Source organism: Delphinapterus leucas, chromosome 13 (genome assembly GCF_059928025.1).
Source record: "Delphinapterus leucas isolate spDelLeu-1000000601 "Yukka" chromosome 13, BTC_Dleu_Yukka2, whole genome shotgun sequence".
Lineage (NCBI taxonomy): Eukaryota > Metazoa > Chordata > Mammalia > Artiodactyla > Monodontidae > Delphinapterus > Delphinapterus leucas.
This window is the reverse complement of record NC_143141.1, coordinates 5,054,140-5,071,458: the sequence shown is the minus strand read 5'-3', so window position 1 is coordinate 5,071,458 and position 17,319 is coordinate 5,054,140. Positions and strand designations below refer to the sequence as shown.

Below are 17,319 nucleotides of genomic sequence, written 5' to 3'. Positions count from 1 at the left end.
CTTTTAAAATACATACATAAAGGTAGTGGCCCTACACATAACAATTTTCAGATATTATCCAAAGTCTTGTATGAGAATTGGGCTCAAATCAGATAATCCTAATGGACCCCAATGTCATCCATATCGTGAGGGGGCACATAATTCCACCCAAAGGTCAAATCCCTTGCCAGTTCTCAAGGGAGATACCTAAATTTTATCCACTGACTTAAAGCCCAGAGATTCTCTTTAAATATCTGAGGAGCAACTGTCTTTCCAAAGGAGTCCCAGAGAAAAACAGTTCATGGATGGTAGTCTGGTTCCTAGGTTGTGGACCACTTCACAGGGGTTCATTATATAATGAAACTTCATAACATTCATTTTTATGTCATATTTTATATGTTTCAAATAATACATAATGAAAGTTTTAAAAAATTAGGGAATTGAAAACAACCAGTTACAGAAAATCCCTGTGCTTTAGGCACTTGGAGAGCTTAGCCTCTTCGTGAGCACTAGTGCATGACTGTCGAAAGTTTTGTTGGCAAAATTGATGTTTGAGGAGGAGAATGTCAGAAAAACAACTGTGCCCTCGCTAGGGCTTCGTGGGCCTGCTCGGGGTGTGGGGGGAGTCTGGGCAGCTGCGCTCTAGGTCACCGCTGGAACAGCGGTAAGCCCGGCGCCATTTTCTCTTTTGGGAATAAGATCATGTTTTGTAAAAAGGTTTTTTTTTTGCCAATTTTTTTTCAAAACCATTTGCCTAAGGAAATGCTATTCATCCTTGCAAAACTCAATGTTATTTTCATAGGAACTTAATTCATAATAGCCAAAACCTAGAAAGAGCCCAAATGTTCACCAATAGATGAGTGGATACCACTGGATGAATTGGTAGGTTCATACGGTGGAATCCCGCTCAGCCATAAGGAGTAAACTGCAAACACAAGCAACAACATGGATGGATTCTCAGTCATTATGTTGGGAAAAAACAGCCAGAGACAAAAGATGGCACGCTGCTATGATGTCATTTCTATCAAGTTCTAAGGGCAACACTACGCTATAGTGATAGATGCTTTCGGTGGGTGGGTGGTGCATGACGACCCTCTCTGGAGGGACAGTGATACATACGTTCTATTTTTAACAGGTTGTGGCTACACTGATGTTTAGATTTACCAAAACTCATCAAACTATACACTTAAAATCCATACATTTTGCTCTATTTAACTTATACCTCAATTAAAAGGCTGAGAAATAATGAGAAACAGTAAACAATAAATACATGGAATGCTTTTTACCCATTAGAAAAACCTTCAGACCACTGGAGCTTAACATTATACCTTCAGACATTAGTATGGGCTAATGTAAGAAATGTTTGTATGAAGACTGCTGGTGTCTCTTCCTCAAAAACTCCTTGTGGGGACATTGTCAGTTATGTCCTTCAGTGTTCCTATGCAGATCTGCAGATGGCATTTTTAATATATTTCTTCATGAATTGCTATGATTCCTTTTAGAAAATGATAGTAAATACATAGCTCATCAAGTGTCCTTTTTGTTCTTTCTTCTGAGCACGTCAGATCTAGGCTTACCATTCTATGAATGCTGCTGTCCTTAGCATCCTTACCCACGCTCCAGATTTTTTTTCTTTACTTCTATACTTAGGATGAACTCTTGCCCTGCCTTCCAGGCAGCTCCACCTGGAGAAGTAACCTAGTCTCCTGCTGCCTCCTTGGAATAGTTTCCATATTGTAGGATATTTTGGAATGTCTTCAACCTAATGTGTCACACCTGCTATCAGGGTTTCAGTTTGAGTTATGCCACAGGCTAAACTTTTGATCTCGGTAGACAATTAACTACTGCAGACCTCATTTCCATCCTCTGAAAATAGACACGATGAGTAAGCAGGTGTTATCATCCCTAAAATGTTATGAAGCTTACTTTCTAGTTCTGTATAGATGCCCTTGCTGAAAATTGCCCTGTCTCCCCAGTGTGTGTGTCCTCTGAACAGAGAAAAGATGAGTTCTCCTGATTCTAATTTAGTATTCACTATAACTTCCTTCATGAAGCATTTTTTTTGACTGTGGGATTCCGCAGCCTTTCCTGTGGCCACTGAAAGCCAAAATGAATTTCCACTGAATTTGTGTGGAAGCAAAGAGGCCAATGGATCATCTGGAATTTATGATTCTTCCCCAAGTAACCAATAACTGTCCCTAATTCAATCTGTTTAAGTACATTTCAAAGGCAATTCAGTTACATCTAAGCAGCTAAAGATCAAGTTTATTGTTTTTCAGTAACTCCAAAAGGCTTTTTTTTTTTTTAAATGTAGGTATATGTACTTCTAGGCAAGAATATAGGGGTTTGGCATTTGCCTGTCTTTTGAAGAAGAAAGTTTTCATTTCTGTGGCTAGCTTTTCCCTAGGAATGCATTTTAAAATCCAGTTTTTATAATACAGTATAAAAGATCTTTCTAGGGATTTCCCTGGCTGTCCAGTAGTTAAGACTCCACGCTTCCAGTGCAGGGGGCATGGGCTCCATCCCTGGTCTGGGCACTAAGGATCCCGCAGGCCCTGTGGCAGCGGCCAATAAATAAATAAATAAATGATCTTTCTAGTATGCCTTCTTTTCTGTTCTTATATCTAAATAAATAAATAAATGATCTTTCTAGTATGCTTTCTTTTCTGTTCTTGTATCTGTGGAATATTGAAGACATGCAGTTTTATTTCTCAGTCTGTGACTTGGCGTTGGGGAAATCCTTTTGGTTTTATTTCCATGTTTTTTTATCATTAGCAATTGCGTCCCTAATTTGTGACTGATTTTTATGTGACCTTTGTTTCAAAAAATGTTTTCCAAATTGAATGTATGACATTTGTGAGAGAAACTGTGCAAAAATCATAAGCTTGAATGGCTCTTCCCCACACTGCCAATAAAAGAGACCCAACATGTTCTTGATGTGACAATTATTTGTCCATTGTTTCATTGTGGTCACAAATCTCCGTGGGCTTTGGGACCATATTTTGATTATGCCTCCATTGAGCAATTTGATGAATTTTTGTTGGACTTCAAAAGATATAAATTTATAAAATTCAACAGGAAATAAATTATGCTTTCAAAATATATGACCTAATTTAAATATAACTTCATTTAAAACAAATTATTACCTGAATATTAGCAATATTTTCTATTCCTGCTAAAATCACCATGGCAAGTGGGTTTGAAATGTAACTCACTTGTCACTCAAGACCGTTACTGCTTATGTTTTTATGAATGAAGGTCTTAAGATATCAAGGGAAAAAGAATTAAGATTTTTCCATAGTATTGGTATTGCCCCAGAGGGGACCCTTCAAGATTTTGTTTCTTGTTTTGAAATATTTTCAGACTTACACAGAAATTGTAAGTCCCTTCACCCAGAGACTCCATTCAAAGTTTGCTAATTTTCCCAATAATGTCTTTAATAGCAAAAGAATCCAGTCCTGGAACATGCTTTGCATTTAGATGTGTCATGTGAGTATCCATCAAACCAGAATAAATCCTTCTTTGACCTTCATGAGCTTGGCTCTTTTGCAGAGTACAGGCCTGTGATTTTCTAGAATGTTCCTGAATTGATTTGTCAGCTGCTTCCTCATGATTGGATTTAGGCTCTTCATTTTTTCGCTGCAGTATCATAGCAGTGATGCTGTGTTCTCATTGAATCTCATGAGGTGGTGAGTGACATCAGTTTGTCATGTCCTTGGTGATATTAACTTTGATCACTTGAGTAAGGTGGGATTTGCCAGGTTTCTTTAGTGTGAAGTTACTATTTTTTCTTTATGACTAATATGTGTTTTGTGGGAAAAGACTTTGAGCCTGTGTAAATGTTTATTTCTCATCTAAATTTCATCCACTAGTTTTAGTATCTGTTTTTTCTTCTTGCCTGAATTAATTATGACTTAAATGATTGCCAAATGGTGATTTCTAATTCAGCTATTCCTTCTACATTTATAAGTTAGCATTCTGAATGAAAGGCATTCCCTTCTCCCCACTTATTTATTCACTCGCTTATTTATATCTCTGTGGGCTCATGTATTCCTGTTTCATTTGATGAGATGTAATGGGCCTCTATCACTATTTGTTTGATAATCAAATGTTCTCAGAATTGGCTAGCAGAAGCCCCATGATCTGGCTTCTGAAATGCCCACATTATTCTCTGAGCACATCTGTACTTTTTTGGTATAACATGATGTTCCAGATTCGTGTGGTACTTTCTGTCCCAGCCTGGACTCAACTATTTCTTAGAGATGTCCTAATTCCTGGTATTTAGAAGCCAAGATCTGGACACTTGGTGTCCTCCATGCTACTGGGGATTTGTTGCTCCCAGACCCTCTCAGGAAGCAGAGCCAGAAAATATATCTAGGTACATACGCGCACAAAGGTATATTTTAAAACAAACATATACTTTTACTTCTATATTCATTCATTTATCTATCTAAAGCCATAAATTCACACTGATATATTCAATTCTAAAAAAAACACCATAAAGTTCATTCTAGCTTTCCCCCTTTTCAAATTTGTAACTCCCTTTTCAGGCAGTGAAGAACTTGACTCCAATTAACCTCAATATATGTATTTATTTGAATAGCTAGCTATAAGTACCAGTCTCCTGACTCTTAGCCCCTTACTTCATGCAGGCCCCCATCATCCATTTTTGCTGCCATAGTAGCTGAACCATTGGCCTTTGGTATAGTTTCTCCATGTTTGTTAGTTCATTTTCCTTCTGTTTATCTGTCAGTCTTTACCTACACACACACACACACACACACACACACACACACACACACACACATGTATACATATAAAACACTGGCAATTTAACGGGTAGGGAAAGTAGGGAAGTGCTGTTTTACTCCATGGGTATAATCATAGGCTGATCTGATAGGAATTAAATGGACTATATCTCCAACTAGTGAACAAGTTAAAAAGTTGTAGTGATAGAAACAACTATTATTCATTGCTTTCAGGCTGTAATTGCTCTTCAAGTAACAGCAATAATTAAATATAAGTTAATTCTTCCTTATTAAGAATCATCTACATGATGTCCTGCAATACTTTCAAAAAATACTCTAAATTCAGTAATGGGTTTTACAATTTTTGAAGAAAAGGTGTATAAATCTACTGGTTTTTCACAAAGTAAATTTTTAAAAATGAAAATACCTGAAAGCACAAGAGATTCACATGATGCAAGGAAGATTAAAAAGAACAGGGGGCTTCCCTGGTGGCGCAGTGGTTGAGAATGTCTGCCAATGTAGGGGACTCGGGTTCGAGCCGTGGTCTGGGAAGATCCCACATGCCGCGGAGCAACTAGACCTGTGAGCCACAACTACTGAACCTGCGCGTCTGGAGCCTGTGCTGCGCAACAAGAGAGGCCGTGATAGTAAGAGGCCTGCGCACCGCAATGAAGAGTGGTCCCTGCTTGCCGCAACGAGAGAAAGCCCTCTGACAGAAACGAAGACCCAACGCAGCCAAAATTAAAAATAAATAAATTAATTAAAAAAAACCCATATCAACAAATAATAAAAAAGGTTCGCAGTGTGTTGGCATAAGGCAAATGGTATGCAAATAACCAAGCCAAACCTTTACATTAGCAGAGCATACTGTCTGTATATTTTCTGAAAAAATGTTTTGAAATGCTCAGAGTTGCTAGACAACACATGGCCTCACCATATTGTTGTCAAAATCTGAGGCACGGCTCGGCTCTGTGAGGAGTTTGCTCGCGGGCTATGGCTTTACTATTTTTCTGTGATACAGTTGTCGTTCAGTGGTTAAATTGCTCTATTCTGTGCTCCGGTATTTGCATTTACATTACAGACAACAGAGTGAAGGATGGTTCTTATTAGTGAAGCATCTACATTGATTCTTCACAGCTTTGTAGTTTGTATCATGATTAGGAGAAAGTTTCAGCTCTGATGCTGACATACTTCAACATACGTATGGGCCCTTCTTCCATGTTTACTTGTCAAGATTCTTTATGAAATTGATGACCCAAGAGGGAGAGGACATCCTAAATGCTGTAGGAGCACAATTAACCCCAGAAGAGTGATTGATGGCTAGGTTTGTAAAAGCAACTCCCTCCTGCCCACGTTCCCCAGCCTCTGCTTCTGATCACAGGGCGGTGTTTACCTTCTAGACAGAATATCAATTAGGATATGGAGATTTTATACCTGATGGTTCAGTTAGTTAATTCAGAGAGTACAGTAGATCCTTGACGAGTTTGGATTGAACTTTTGGACAAATTGCAAGTGTCCTTAAGTATATTTTGCTTTGGGGCAAATTCGTGTGCGGGGCCCTCACTCACCAGTGGATCAGCTTAGCAGGCTCTCCTGAACCTGCAGCTCAGTGCAGTGGTGTCGCCTCCTTCTGTTGCTATAGTAACAGTCACATGGAAAAGCATATGCTTAGTAGTATTCTCAAATTTTAGCATTCATAAAGCTCTTCTGTCATATTGCTTGTTAAGGTCAAGGGTCCAACACCGTGGTACTTCTCTACCCTTATAATTCCAACAATATTTTTGAATAGGTGGATTGCAGTTACATTGAAATGGTTGATAAATTATCTTGCCTTCTAGTTAGTGGTTAAGCATTTTCCATCCCTCCCTCCCTCCTTGCCTCCTTTCTTTTGTTTAATAAGGCTCTTGATCTCAAACCTGAGGTTTTATATTCCACAGAATGTTTCTTAAAGAGTCATGTATATTCTTTTACATTAGTTCAGTGCTTCCATCTCTGTTCTTGTCTGGTACTTACCTTGGCTTCTATTTTCATTGCCATATGTAACTGCAACACCAGTTAGCTGTGTTATAATAATATAACAAAAGTCAGAAAGACCTGAACTGAAAATCAGCTATGAAAACTACCAGCTGAGTTTGCATATACTTAAAACTGTGGGTTAATAGTACCTGTTTCACAAGTTTATTGTACATATTGAAAGAAATAATGTATAGCAGTGTTTGTCACAAACGAGGCATACAGTAAAAATGGATAAATGTTAGAAAATAAATTCCGCTAGGCAGGGATCTTTGACTCTTATAGTTCACAAGCACCTAATACAGTGCCTGGCACACAGTAAGCACTCAGTAAATACATGTCATCTGTTGCCATTTTTCTTCTGCAACTATAGCCCTCACCACAGTGCTCTGAAAACTAAAGATCAATGATGTGCCTATAAAGCATACAATAAAAGGTCTGACACAAAGTAGGTGAGTTAGCTAGAATTATATTTTTATAGTTATATCATCAGGCGTATGACTGGTCTGATATAGCATTCTTGGGCAGACATCTTCAGAAAGGCTAAAGGTCTTTTGTTTTGTCCTTCTCAGGCATCCTGTTTTCCTTGGTGGTGATGCTGTATGTCATCTGGGTCCAGGCAGTGGCTGACATGGAAAGCTACAAAAACATGAAAATGAAAGACTGCTTGGATTTCACCCCTTCTGTGCTGTACGGCTGGTCATTTTTTCTGGCCCCAGCGGGGATATTTTTTTCTTTGCTAGCTGGATTACTATTTCTAGTTGTTGCACGGCATATTCAGTTACATCACTAATCAAACTGTTGCCACCAGTATTTTCTTGAGAGATTTTAAAACAGAGCATTTTTAAAAAAATTTTGTCTCCATGATCCTAGCATAGAATGAGTTGATGTAACTTTTTAGCTGCTATGTGAATTAGCCATTTTACTTGGGATCTTCTCTAATAAGAGGGTCCTAGAATCTCTCCAGACTCCATCTTGCTTCCATCTTATCTAAGTGCTCTCAAGAATCTAGTTTTTTAGGGAACATGGGCCTTCCCTTCACTGCACTTGTTAGAGTTTGCGGGTAACAAAGGCCTGGCAGTAGCAGAAAACAGTCACCAGGGGCAAATCATGATTTGAGTTAAGCGTCCTCCTTGGCATTCACTTCTGCTGCTCTTAAAAAAATTCTTTGGAATCCCATATCTGATAAGAGGTTAATATCAGAATATATTAAGAACTCCTACAGCTTAACAAACAACGGTAACAACAACAAAGCAAATACCAGATTTAAAAAGGGGCAAAGGACCCGAGCGGACGTTTCTCCAAAGATGATGTACAAATGGCCAAAAAAAAAAGTCCTTTGGAGATTAATTAAGAACAACAAACAAATGTTGTCAGAGAATTTACTCCATTTCTTCTCCACACACATAAATATCCACATACACATGTACTGACACCTGTGAGCAGATTATTCATTATTTAAAAATAGACAGCAGTTGCTCTTGTAGCAGGGGCTGCGTGAACTCACCAGTTACAATGGGTCACAACAAAAACAACATGTACTTATTCCGCTTTCTTACCAAAAACAAGTTTGGTTATGTAACGTATTCACTTAATTGTGCATGCTTACATAAATCTTAAACTATATTTAAAAGAAGCAAATCTGTACACCAAATCCCATACAATGAAGATTGGATTTTTATGAACTTAAAGTGGGTTAATTGTATATGTAATATGGTTGAAAACATGTAAAAACCAAGCGCCTTCACTTTGTACATAATTCTATTCGATATTTTTAGATTTCATTTAAAAATTATATTGCTAATATGTTCAGCATGTGAAAATTTATTGACGAAATGTGCTTTTAATATGCACTCAACTATAAACTTTAGAAATACTTCCAGATGAGGATGATAACAGCCTCGCTTTATTAAAGACCGTGAAATGTGAACTTTTCCCAAGATCTTATGGGTTATAGTTCTGATTATTTGATTCCCTTAACTGTCGTCTCTCCCTGTCTTCAGCTTTACAGCAGGTATGTTAACATTTACAGATCTGCTATTTCCTTTAACCTCTTGGAAGATAACTTTTTGGGGATGGTTGTGGGAATGATTCTTTATTATTCACTAGAGTAGACATTTTGCATATCAAAGATTTTTGTTTGGCACTAATGTTGACTGAAATCAAATCCATCTGAGAAGCCTAGGTCGTATTTGCATTTTGGAAGCCTCCTGACAGAGGAGTTCCCTGTTAGTGAAGGAACAGAGGCCCTGCGCGGTGTGCGGACTGTGTTTCAGGCACAGCATTTTACTCCGCAGCTGTTTGAATACCGAGGGCCTGACTCGGAGGCACATTAAAGGGTGACCACCTAGAAGCCGCTGTAGGATAGAGGCATTGTTGCTTTCACCCCGGGCTCCCATGATGGGGAGATTGCCTGAATCTTCTCTGCACATCTTGTACTTTCCATTAAACCTTGTTTCAGTGAGAGGGCGCTCTGGGGGAAGAGCGAAGATCTGAGGTATCTGCAGATCACCAGGGCATTTTAGGGGTTAGTGACAGGGCTTGCGTGTTTAAAAAAAAAAAAAAAAAAGACTTCAGGGCCTTAACTGGTCTCTCAAGCCGTTTCAGTTTTATCATAAACGTTTTCCTGGTCCTTTCCTTTGTCTTTTTCTGTTTCATTTTTATATTGCTTCATTTATTTCTTTGCTTTTGGCTTGATTATTACAAAAATAATTATGGGTTCTGTTATTCACATTGACTGTGATATTAAGTTGTGGCATGCTCTTAAGTTTTCCAGACGATGCTAGATGTATTTGCTTAGTTTATGTCATCTGTAAATACAATTCCTTTTTGTAGAACTTTGGAATGGAGCCTTTTTCTATGTATTATACATCATTTAAATTTCACATGCAAGCTGCTTTTAGTAAAGGTTTGAATATTTGTAGTTTTCAGATGGTTAATCTTACTTTCTAATACTTACGCGACTACCATATATTTATCTTAAGGCAATTGGCTGAATATCTGATGTACATGACACTTTTACACAGATCCACACTTTGGAAGTGTTTCATAGGTGTAATGCATCGGTCACATGAGTTCAAACACATTTCCTGACCTATTTCACCAGCAATCCATGGAAGAAAGGAAGGTGAATTGTATTTGCTGTGTCAATGAGTAAAATATACTTAAAAATAGCAGATATATTCTCGTCACAGCCTTGTATCTCATTTGGGGTAATATGTTTCCTTTTATTTCTCTATTTGGTGTATTGATTTATTTTCAAAAGCTTTCAAATGAAGTGTTAAAAATCTTTTTAAGAGGATTGATTTTGCATCATAAAGTTTCAGTTCAACAAATAAGATATCTTTTTGGTGACACTTCTAGAAAGAGTGAGGAGAGAGGGCAGTGAGTTATGTGCTTGGACTTTGGTGAAGGCTGTGATCTCTCCATACTGTGTTTGCCCAAGGAGTTTAGTTCAGTCGTGTGGCAGGGAGCACAGGAAACTGGCTAGAAAAACCCTCCAGAGGCAATGAATGAAGATGTTCAATTTGGGGTTGAGTGTAGGACTTTAAATAATACTATTAGGTGTGCTCTTACTGGTCATTGGCTGCTTTTATGACTAATCTGTGAAATGTGTTTACTGAATTTGAAGATTAAATCCACTTATAAGAGTATATTTATATGATGGAAGAGGTGTCAGTGTTTGGTAATTATCTATCATCACCTTTGTGTGTGTGTGTGTGTGTGTGTTACGTGTATAAGTTTGGATAGAGTTAAAGTGAATAGTGGAAATCAGTACATTTGAGTAGCACATTTTTTAAAAATTCAGTTTCTCAGGGACAGTAACATAGTTGTTTCCCTGGTGGGCTCTACCAGGAATGGCATCTCATACGAAAGAGATGAAATAGAAACTAAATTTGTATTGATTGTCTGAAGGAGTTAAATATATGGAGACATTTTTTCGGTGATGATCAAGCATAGGCAGAGAAATTCCAAAAAAATCCTAGGAATAAGGTATGTTAGATATGTTAAAAACCAAGGAGGGTGGGAAAATAGTTAGCGTCATACATATTATAATAAGCGTAAACTAAGCAAAGGAACATTTAATCTGATTAGCAGGGAAAGAGGAAAGAAAGAAAAAAAAAGTTAGAGCTTAGAGCTTCTGAACTAGCCACAGCTTAGGCAAGTGGTAGGAGCTCTACCCTCAGGACCGTTACGATCAGCCTGGGCTGGCTGTGGACGTGGGAGTATTACAGAGAACAAGTTGGAAATGACAGAGGAGTACAAGAGGCCCCCTCTGGCTTTCGAAGGGTCATTTTTTCCCCTCACTTGCAAAATTGAAGGGGCAATTGGATGGTTGAGCTTTGTAAAATGATCCACCTCTGGTTGTAAAGAATCATATGGTATAGCTAGTAATTCTATTGCACATGTATATGTATATATATATGTGTGAGGTGTGTGTGTGTGTGTGTGTGTGTGTGTGTATGGAGAGAGGGAGTGTGTGTAGAGAGAGAGAGTGCGTTTTCCCTCAGTACCTCCGTATCCATGGGGGACTGGTTCCAGGACCCCTGCAGGTACCAAAATACACGGATGCTCAGTCCCTTATATAAAATGGCATTGTATTTGCATATAACCTATGTATATCCTCCTCTATACTTTAAATCATCTCTAGATTACTTTTAATATCTAATACAATGTAGATGCTATATAAATAGATCCCAGCATGGCAAATTCACGTTTTGTTTTTTGGAACTTCCTGAAATTTTTTTCTAGTATTTTAAATCAGCAGTTGAATTTGTGGGTGTGGAACTGGTGGATATAGAGGGGAGGGCTGATTATACGTAAGGTATCTATAAGTAGCTACAAGGTATCTATAAATAAGTAAATTAGAATGATTTTTAATTCTTGAAGTGATGATTTTTCTGGTTCACACAAGTGACAGCGATAGTCTAACCTGGCTGTGTGAGGTAGGTATGGTTGGAGCCATTGGCATCCTGCACTGGTCCTGAGCATTGTGCAGGTGATTTAGGGGGGAGAAGACTCACTGCAATAAAATAAAAACTTTTAATATTCCATTCTTCTGGGAATCCAGGAGTTAATGATTCTTCCTTTATATGGCAACTCTTTTTTTTTCTTTTCTTAGCACTTCTTTATCCATTAATTCTAACAAGAGACTGCCACTGTTAAAAAATTCACCAGTGCATGCAGACAGCATTGGTATTGCAGACTCTCTAAACAAGTAGATATTTAAACAATACAGCTTAGAGAAGAGTACAGTACGGCTTAAAGAGTAATGCTTGTTGCCTCATATTTTGCTGTGAGATATGCAAGACACTGTAAGAAATACTGGCATATTGTCTTCACCCCCCAAAAATACAAGAGACGTTTTTTTCTCAAGATTTTTATGGGTATGTGTAAATATCTGGAGAGTTGTCAAATAGAAAGTTGGATTAATCTCTGTGTGTGTGTGTTTATATGTATATACATATGTGGTATGTATGCATATGTATTTGGATACAGATTTGGATAAAACTATATTTGTCAGTAGGTATACGTCTGAATACACATGTACCTATATACATATATGTATTTATAAAAATATTTTTACATCTATAATGTATACATGTATATATATACAAGAAGTGCCTACATTTACATCATGGTTTGTGGATTTCCACATAGCTGTCTGTCCCAGGCATTCCCAAGCTCTTAAGGTTTGCTGAACAGGAGGACACATGTCATCTTCATGCTATTGCATGCCTGTCCCCATGGAGGGTGAGGGGTGTCGGGGAGACTCAGTGAGTGGTGTCATGGCCTCTGTCTCTTGGATCCAGGGCATATGTGGTGACGCATGTGCAGTGGACTGTTCACTGTGAAGGCCCAAGGGCAGTGACCCTGTCTTGAACATCTTCTAGCAATTGACACCTAGCAATTGATAGCTGTTGGTGAACATTTAACAGTTATAAACTTTGCTGGATAAAAGGATTCCTTTATAAAGCAGCATGCCTTGCTGATACATTCACTCAATCCCCCTGCAGAACATTAAGCCGAGTGGATCCCCCCATGGATTCTTTATTTGGTTCACCTTAGGGAGAAGCTTATGGTGTGGTGGGGAAGGTGATAAATCTGCATCTGAAGACCTGCACTCCGATTCTGGATTTTAAACTTTTGGTTTGGAAAGTTATTCCACCTCATTTTGGTGAGTTCTTCATCTAAAATACTTACTAATTTATTCAACAGATACACACTAATTGTGTATACACCCATAATTGTGTACACACTGTATGTGACAAATGGTGCTAGATGTTGGGTATAACTAAACAAAGCAGACATTTATTTAATTGTCACTCTTCAAACTGGGATTCAAGGAAGAAATATAGACGACAAACAAGTGAACAAAAAATAACTATGAATTTATAAATTGTGATAAATCCTCTAAAGAAAAATACACAAGACGTAATGATACATAAAACCATGACTGTTGGATAGTACGGGAATTTCTTTCTAAGAAGAGAATTCTGAGTATTCTGATACATAAAAGATATGAAGCATCCATCTGGGTGAAAAGCAGCAGTGAAAGGATTTCAGGGAGGGGAACTAGGGGGAGAAAAGGCCTGAAAGTGAAAAAGAGCTTGGCATGTTCTAAGAACAGCAAGGTGGCTTGTGTGGCTGGCATGGAAGGGAGGGTTTGTGATACAGCTGGAGAAGTAGGAAAGGCCCCATCCTTCAGAACCCTTGAGCCATTAGAGTATAGTCTGAAGGGTAAAACTGAAAGAACTTGCTGGTGGATTGGCTATGGGTTGAGAGAGGGGCAAATTAAGAATCGCTTTCAGATTTCTAGCTTCAGTGAGTAAGTAGACGGAAGAGACTGGAACAGGGAAGACAGGAAGGCAAAGGCTTGGGGGAGAAAGGAATCCCTTGCTCGTTGTGATGCTGTAATGGTTGATAAGCCTGTGAAGGGTGCAAGTTGAGACGGTGGTGGATAATTGGATGTGGCCATCAGGAGCTCAGAGGAACAATCTGTGCTGGAGACTTACATTTGCGAGTAACCAGATTGAAAGTCATGGGAAAGATGAGACCACGAGGGAGGATGGCTAAAGAGAGTGACTCTCTCTGCCCTGGGAACCCAACATCTAGAGACTGAGCCAAAGACTGAGCCTGAAGAGAGGCCAGAAATAGACATGGAAGGATTGGTGGGAAATGTGATACTGAGGAAGCCCAGAGGGGTGACTGTTTTGAGAAGGGACTGCTGAGAAGATGACTAAGACGAGGAAAGAAAGGTGACCTTAGGCTGTGGAAGTGTGGAGGTTGTTTGTGACAGGGACAGCAGAAGTCGTGGCATGGTGGTCAGAACAGAAGCCAAATTTGATTGGTAAGAGGAGTTAATGAGAGGTGAGGAAGTAGAGAAAGCTTGTTGTGCAACTTCTAACAGAAGGTGGTCTTTGAAGGAGAGCAGTCACGGATCTGGGTGGAAGAGGGTATGAGGACCAGAGAAAGCATTCTGAAGACCTGGGAGAATGAGAGCAAGTCTGTGTGTTTTGAAAATTATCCTGTCCAAAGGGAAAGTTGATGATGTGGGAAGGTGTGGTGGCCAGAGTGGAGTCAAGGAGCTGCCAGTGTGTGTGGAGGGGCAGTGCTACCTGCCGCCCCTCAGAGGGCGTCCATATCTAAAAACACCCAGAATGTGGAGAGCACTCATTACATTAAATTTGACGAAAACAAACAAACAAAGATCTGGCTGTGCATTTACCACGTCCTTGTTCCAACATTAGGTGTTGGGGTTACAGAGAGTTTGGCAAGTCCCTTGTCTAGGTCAGATGTAATACTCTTCATTGCTGGTCAGCCAAGCATGTACAGAGGACCCCAGGGAGTCAACAGAAACGACAGCAGATTCAGTGTCTCAGTATGGATCCGTCAGGATCTTACTGCCTATCTAGACGATTCCATCTTGCTAGTGAAGCTGTAAAGCTGAATGCTCCCTGACGTCTCCAGACAAGTGTTTGAGAAGGAGATTTCTTGCTTCCGTCTGATGGCGTTAGTTTTATTCCTTTCTTGAAGAATCCGGTGACTGTCAGAAAGCCATTCACTGGTGTGGTGGGGATACTCAGCTTCCTCTTTAAGGACAGTCAGAAGACACACCAGATAGTGCACTAGAGCCCTGGATCTGGATTCTGTATTTTTGATCTGGAAAAATACCCTAAGATAAAAGGAAAAGTACAGTATATGGAAGAGGGGTGATCAAACAAAACTATCAGAAAGAGGCTCAGTTTGGATTCTAAGAAATTCTTATATTTCTTAATTCATCAGTAGTAAAATTAGAGGAGTTTATTTTTAAAACAGAATATGTAGAAGAGTTGTGTCCTTGTCTTTTTTTTTACTACTCTCTCTCTGCTTGGCCTGACTGACTACTAGCACAATCAGCGGACCCACTCAAGGCTGCTGGGGTACATCTTATGCTCATAGATACTGTAGTTTTTGATTGATCAATAGCGTTTTCAATACAGTTTATGATTTCTAATACTTTTGCCTGTCCACATGATAGCACGATGTTTCTCATTAATGTGGTTGTTTCATGACGTTGTTTCAATCATAAAGTGTGAACCCCAAAGCCTACAATTTCACTAACTACCCAGCTTTCAGAAAAATAGTTTCCAAGTTCTGTTACTTCCTATTCACAGACACAATAGGACAGAAAAAAGATATTAAAAATACTGTTTAATTCTCCAAACTGTTTTTCTTTACAAAAGCAATACATATTCATTAAACAATTCAGAAAGTATCAATGAGCAGAAAGAGAGAAATTTCACCCATAATTCGACCACTAGAGTCAAGCAATATATAAATGGTTCTAATAGGTAACTAAAAGGGTCATACAGAAAAATGTTTTGTAAACTTAGATTTTTACTTAATATGACAGCTTTAACATTTTTGTGTCATTAAATATTTCAAAGATTACCTACACTCTTTCAATATGAGCCAAGCCAGCACATCGCAGACACAGGCCAGCCTGGTCTATGTCGGAGTCTTTGACTCTGGAGAGTCTCTACTGTTTTTGAGTCACTTTGTTGTTCTCCACGTGGACATATTTTGAAATGGAGGAATGATAGGGAAAGTCCACCCTAGGTTATTGTGAGTTAAATAATTGTGGACAATTGCAAATCGTATCACAAGAATAATAGATGTCCACTCTAGATTTCCACTGAGTGAAAGTCCAGACAAGATTAACAATGGGCTGACTCTGATTCCTGAGCACCTCCTGTGTACCAGTAGCCTTTCATACGTTGTTTGGTGGTGTCATTCCCATGGGGAGTTGAGGGCACTGAAACTGGGAGGGTTTGGAAATTGCCCAAGGCCACGCAGCTAGGAAGGATTGGAGATGGTTTTCTAGCTGTTTGAATCTCCATGCTCTTTCTGTGATACCACTTGTCTTCTCCCTAATAATGGAGGGAAAATATTTTGAACATATTTCAGTAAAAACAGAAAGATTTCTGTGAATGATTAGGGCTACAGCTTGGATTAGTTGCATGAATGAAAAACCACAAATTGAGCTACTTTTAGATCCTCCACTGACTACTCCCTGTACTGCAGTCTTTGGGCTTCAGGCATTAAATGGGATGGTGCAGATGTCAAGGTCCCTATGGCACACTCAGTGACATCAGTCACCTAAAATCTGCTATGAGTCTGAAGCCACTTGAATGGCTTATGCCCCTTGAGTGCAAAACAGAAAGCCCACTATTTAGAAAGCAGATACCGCCTTGCAGGAGTGTCTTCCTTGCCATATTATTGGAGGCCATTGCTCGCAGTGTTGGAGAGCACCTCCAGCTATGTGTAGGGAAAGGCAGTGGACTTCTGAGCCGAAAACCCATCTGGTCCCTTAGGCGGGTCACTGAGCCTCTTTACTTTTCTCCAAACGGTATCATTGGGCAAAGCCCCCAGGACAGTGTCCAGTCTGTGGTTGGCGTGGAACAGATTTCCCACTGAGCGCCAATTAGCAGGGATGAAGGCCTTCCAGTTAAGAGAGAAGGCCCTGGAGAGAGAGAGAGAGTGAGCGCCAGGCTTGGAATGTGAGCTCAACTATTAGCAGTGTGATTTTGAGCAACTATATAACTTCCCTCTGCCTCAATCTCCTTGTCCACAAAGTAAGGACAGCAAAAATGGTCATGCAAAGTGTTTAGAACAATGCCTGCCACAGAGTAATCGCTTAATACATGCTCTCTATCATTGCTATTCATTTTTATTTTATTCTAGTTTTGAATTACCATGTTTCTATAATTTCTGATCCAAGACTTCTTACCCTACTTTTCAAAGATTGTGGATATAATTTTTCCAGGACCATTTCTGTTTTCCTCATTCCTGCGCTCATTTTAGGAACATCTTACATCCCACTGACTCTGTGTGTATAAGATTGCCCAGGAGTGTGATGAGAGCCAGAAGAACTTGCGGGGAGGGGGACAACAGTAATATTAGGTCCCTTTTATAGAAAATAGACTGCCAAAGAAAAGTTATCTCAGAAGTTCCTGGGGTGGGTTTCCATATGTGGTTGGCTAACCAAAAAAAAAAAAAAAATCCAAATTGAATTAGTGCCTTTTAAATGGGGAAT

General features: G+C 39.2%; 1 protein-coding gene across 5 annotated transcripts in view; it reads left to right on the top strand.

Moving 5' to 3' along the window:
- TMEM182 (transmembrane protein 182) overlaps positions 1–16,705 on the top strand; it is a 79,863-nt gene extending 63,158 nt beyond the window's left edge. For all 5 annotated transcript variants that reach the window (XM_089922564.1, XM_089922563.1, XM_089922565.1 and 2 more), the window contains one exon: positions 7,313–16,705. In XM_089922564.1, coding sequence (XP_089778690.1) covers positions 7,313–7,533 — 221 coding nt within the window. In that variant the 3' untranslated portion in view covers positions 7,534–16,705. The remainder of the gene's footprint in view (positions 1–7,312) is intronic.
- Positions 16,706–17,319: the final 614 nt, after the last annotated feature.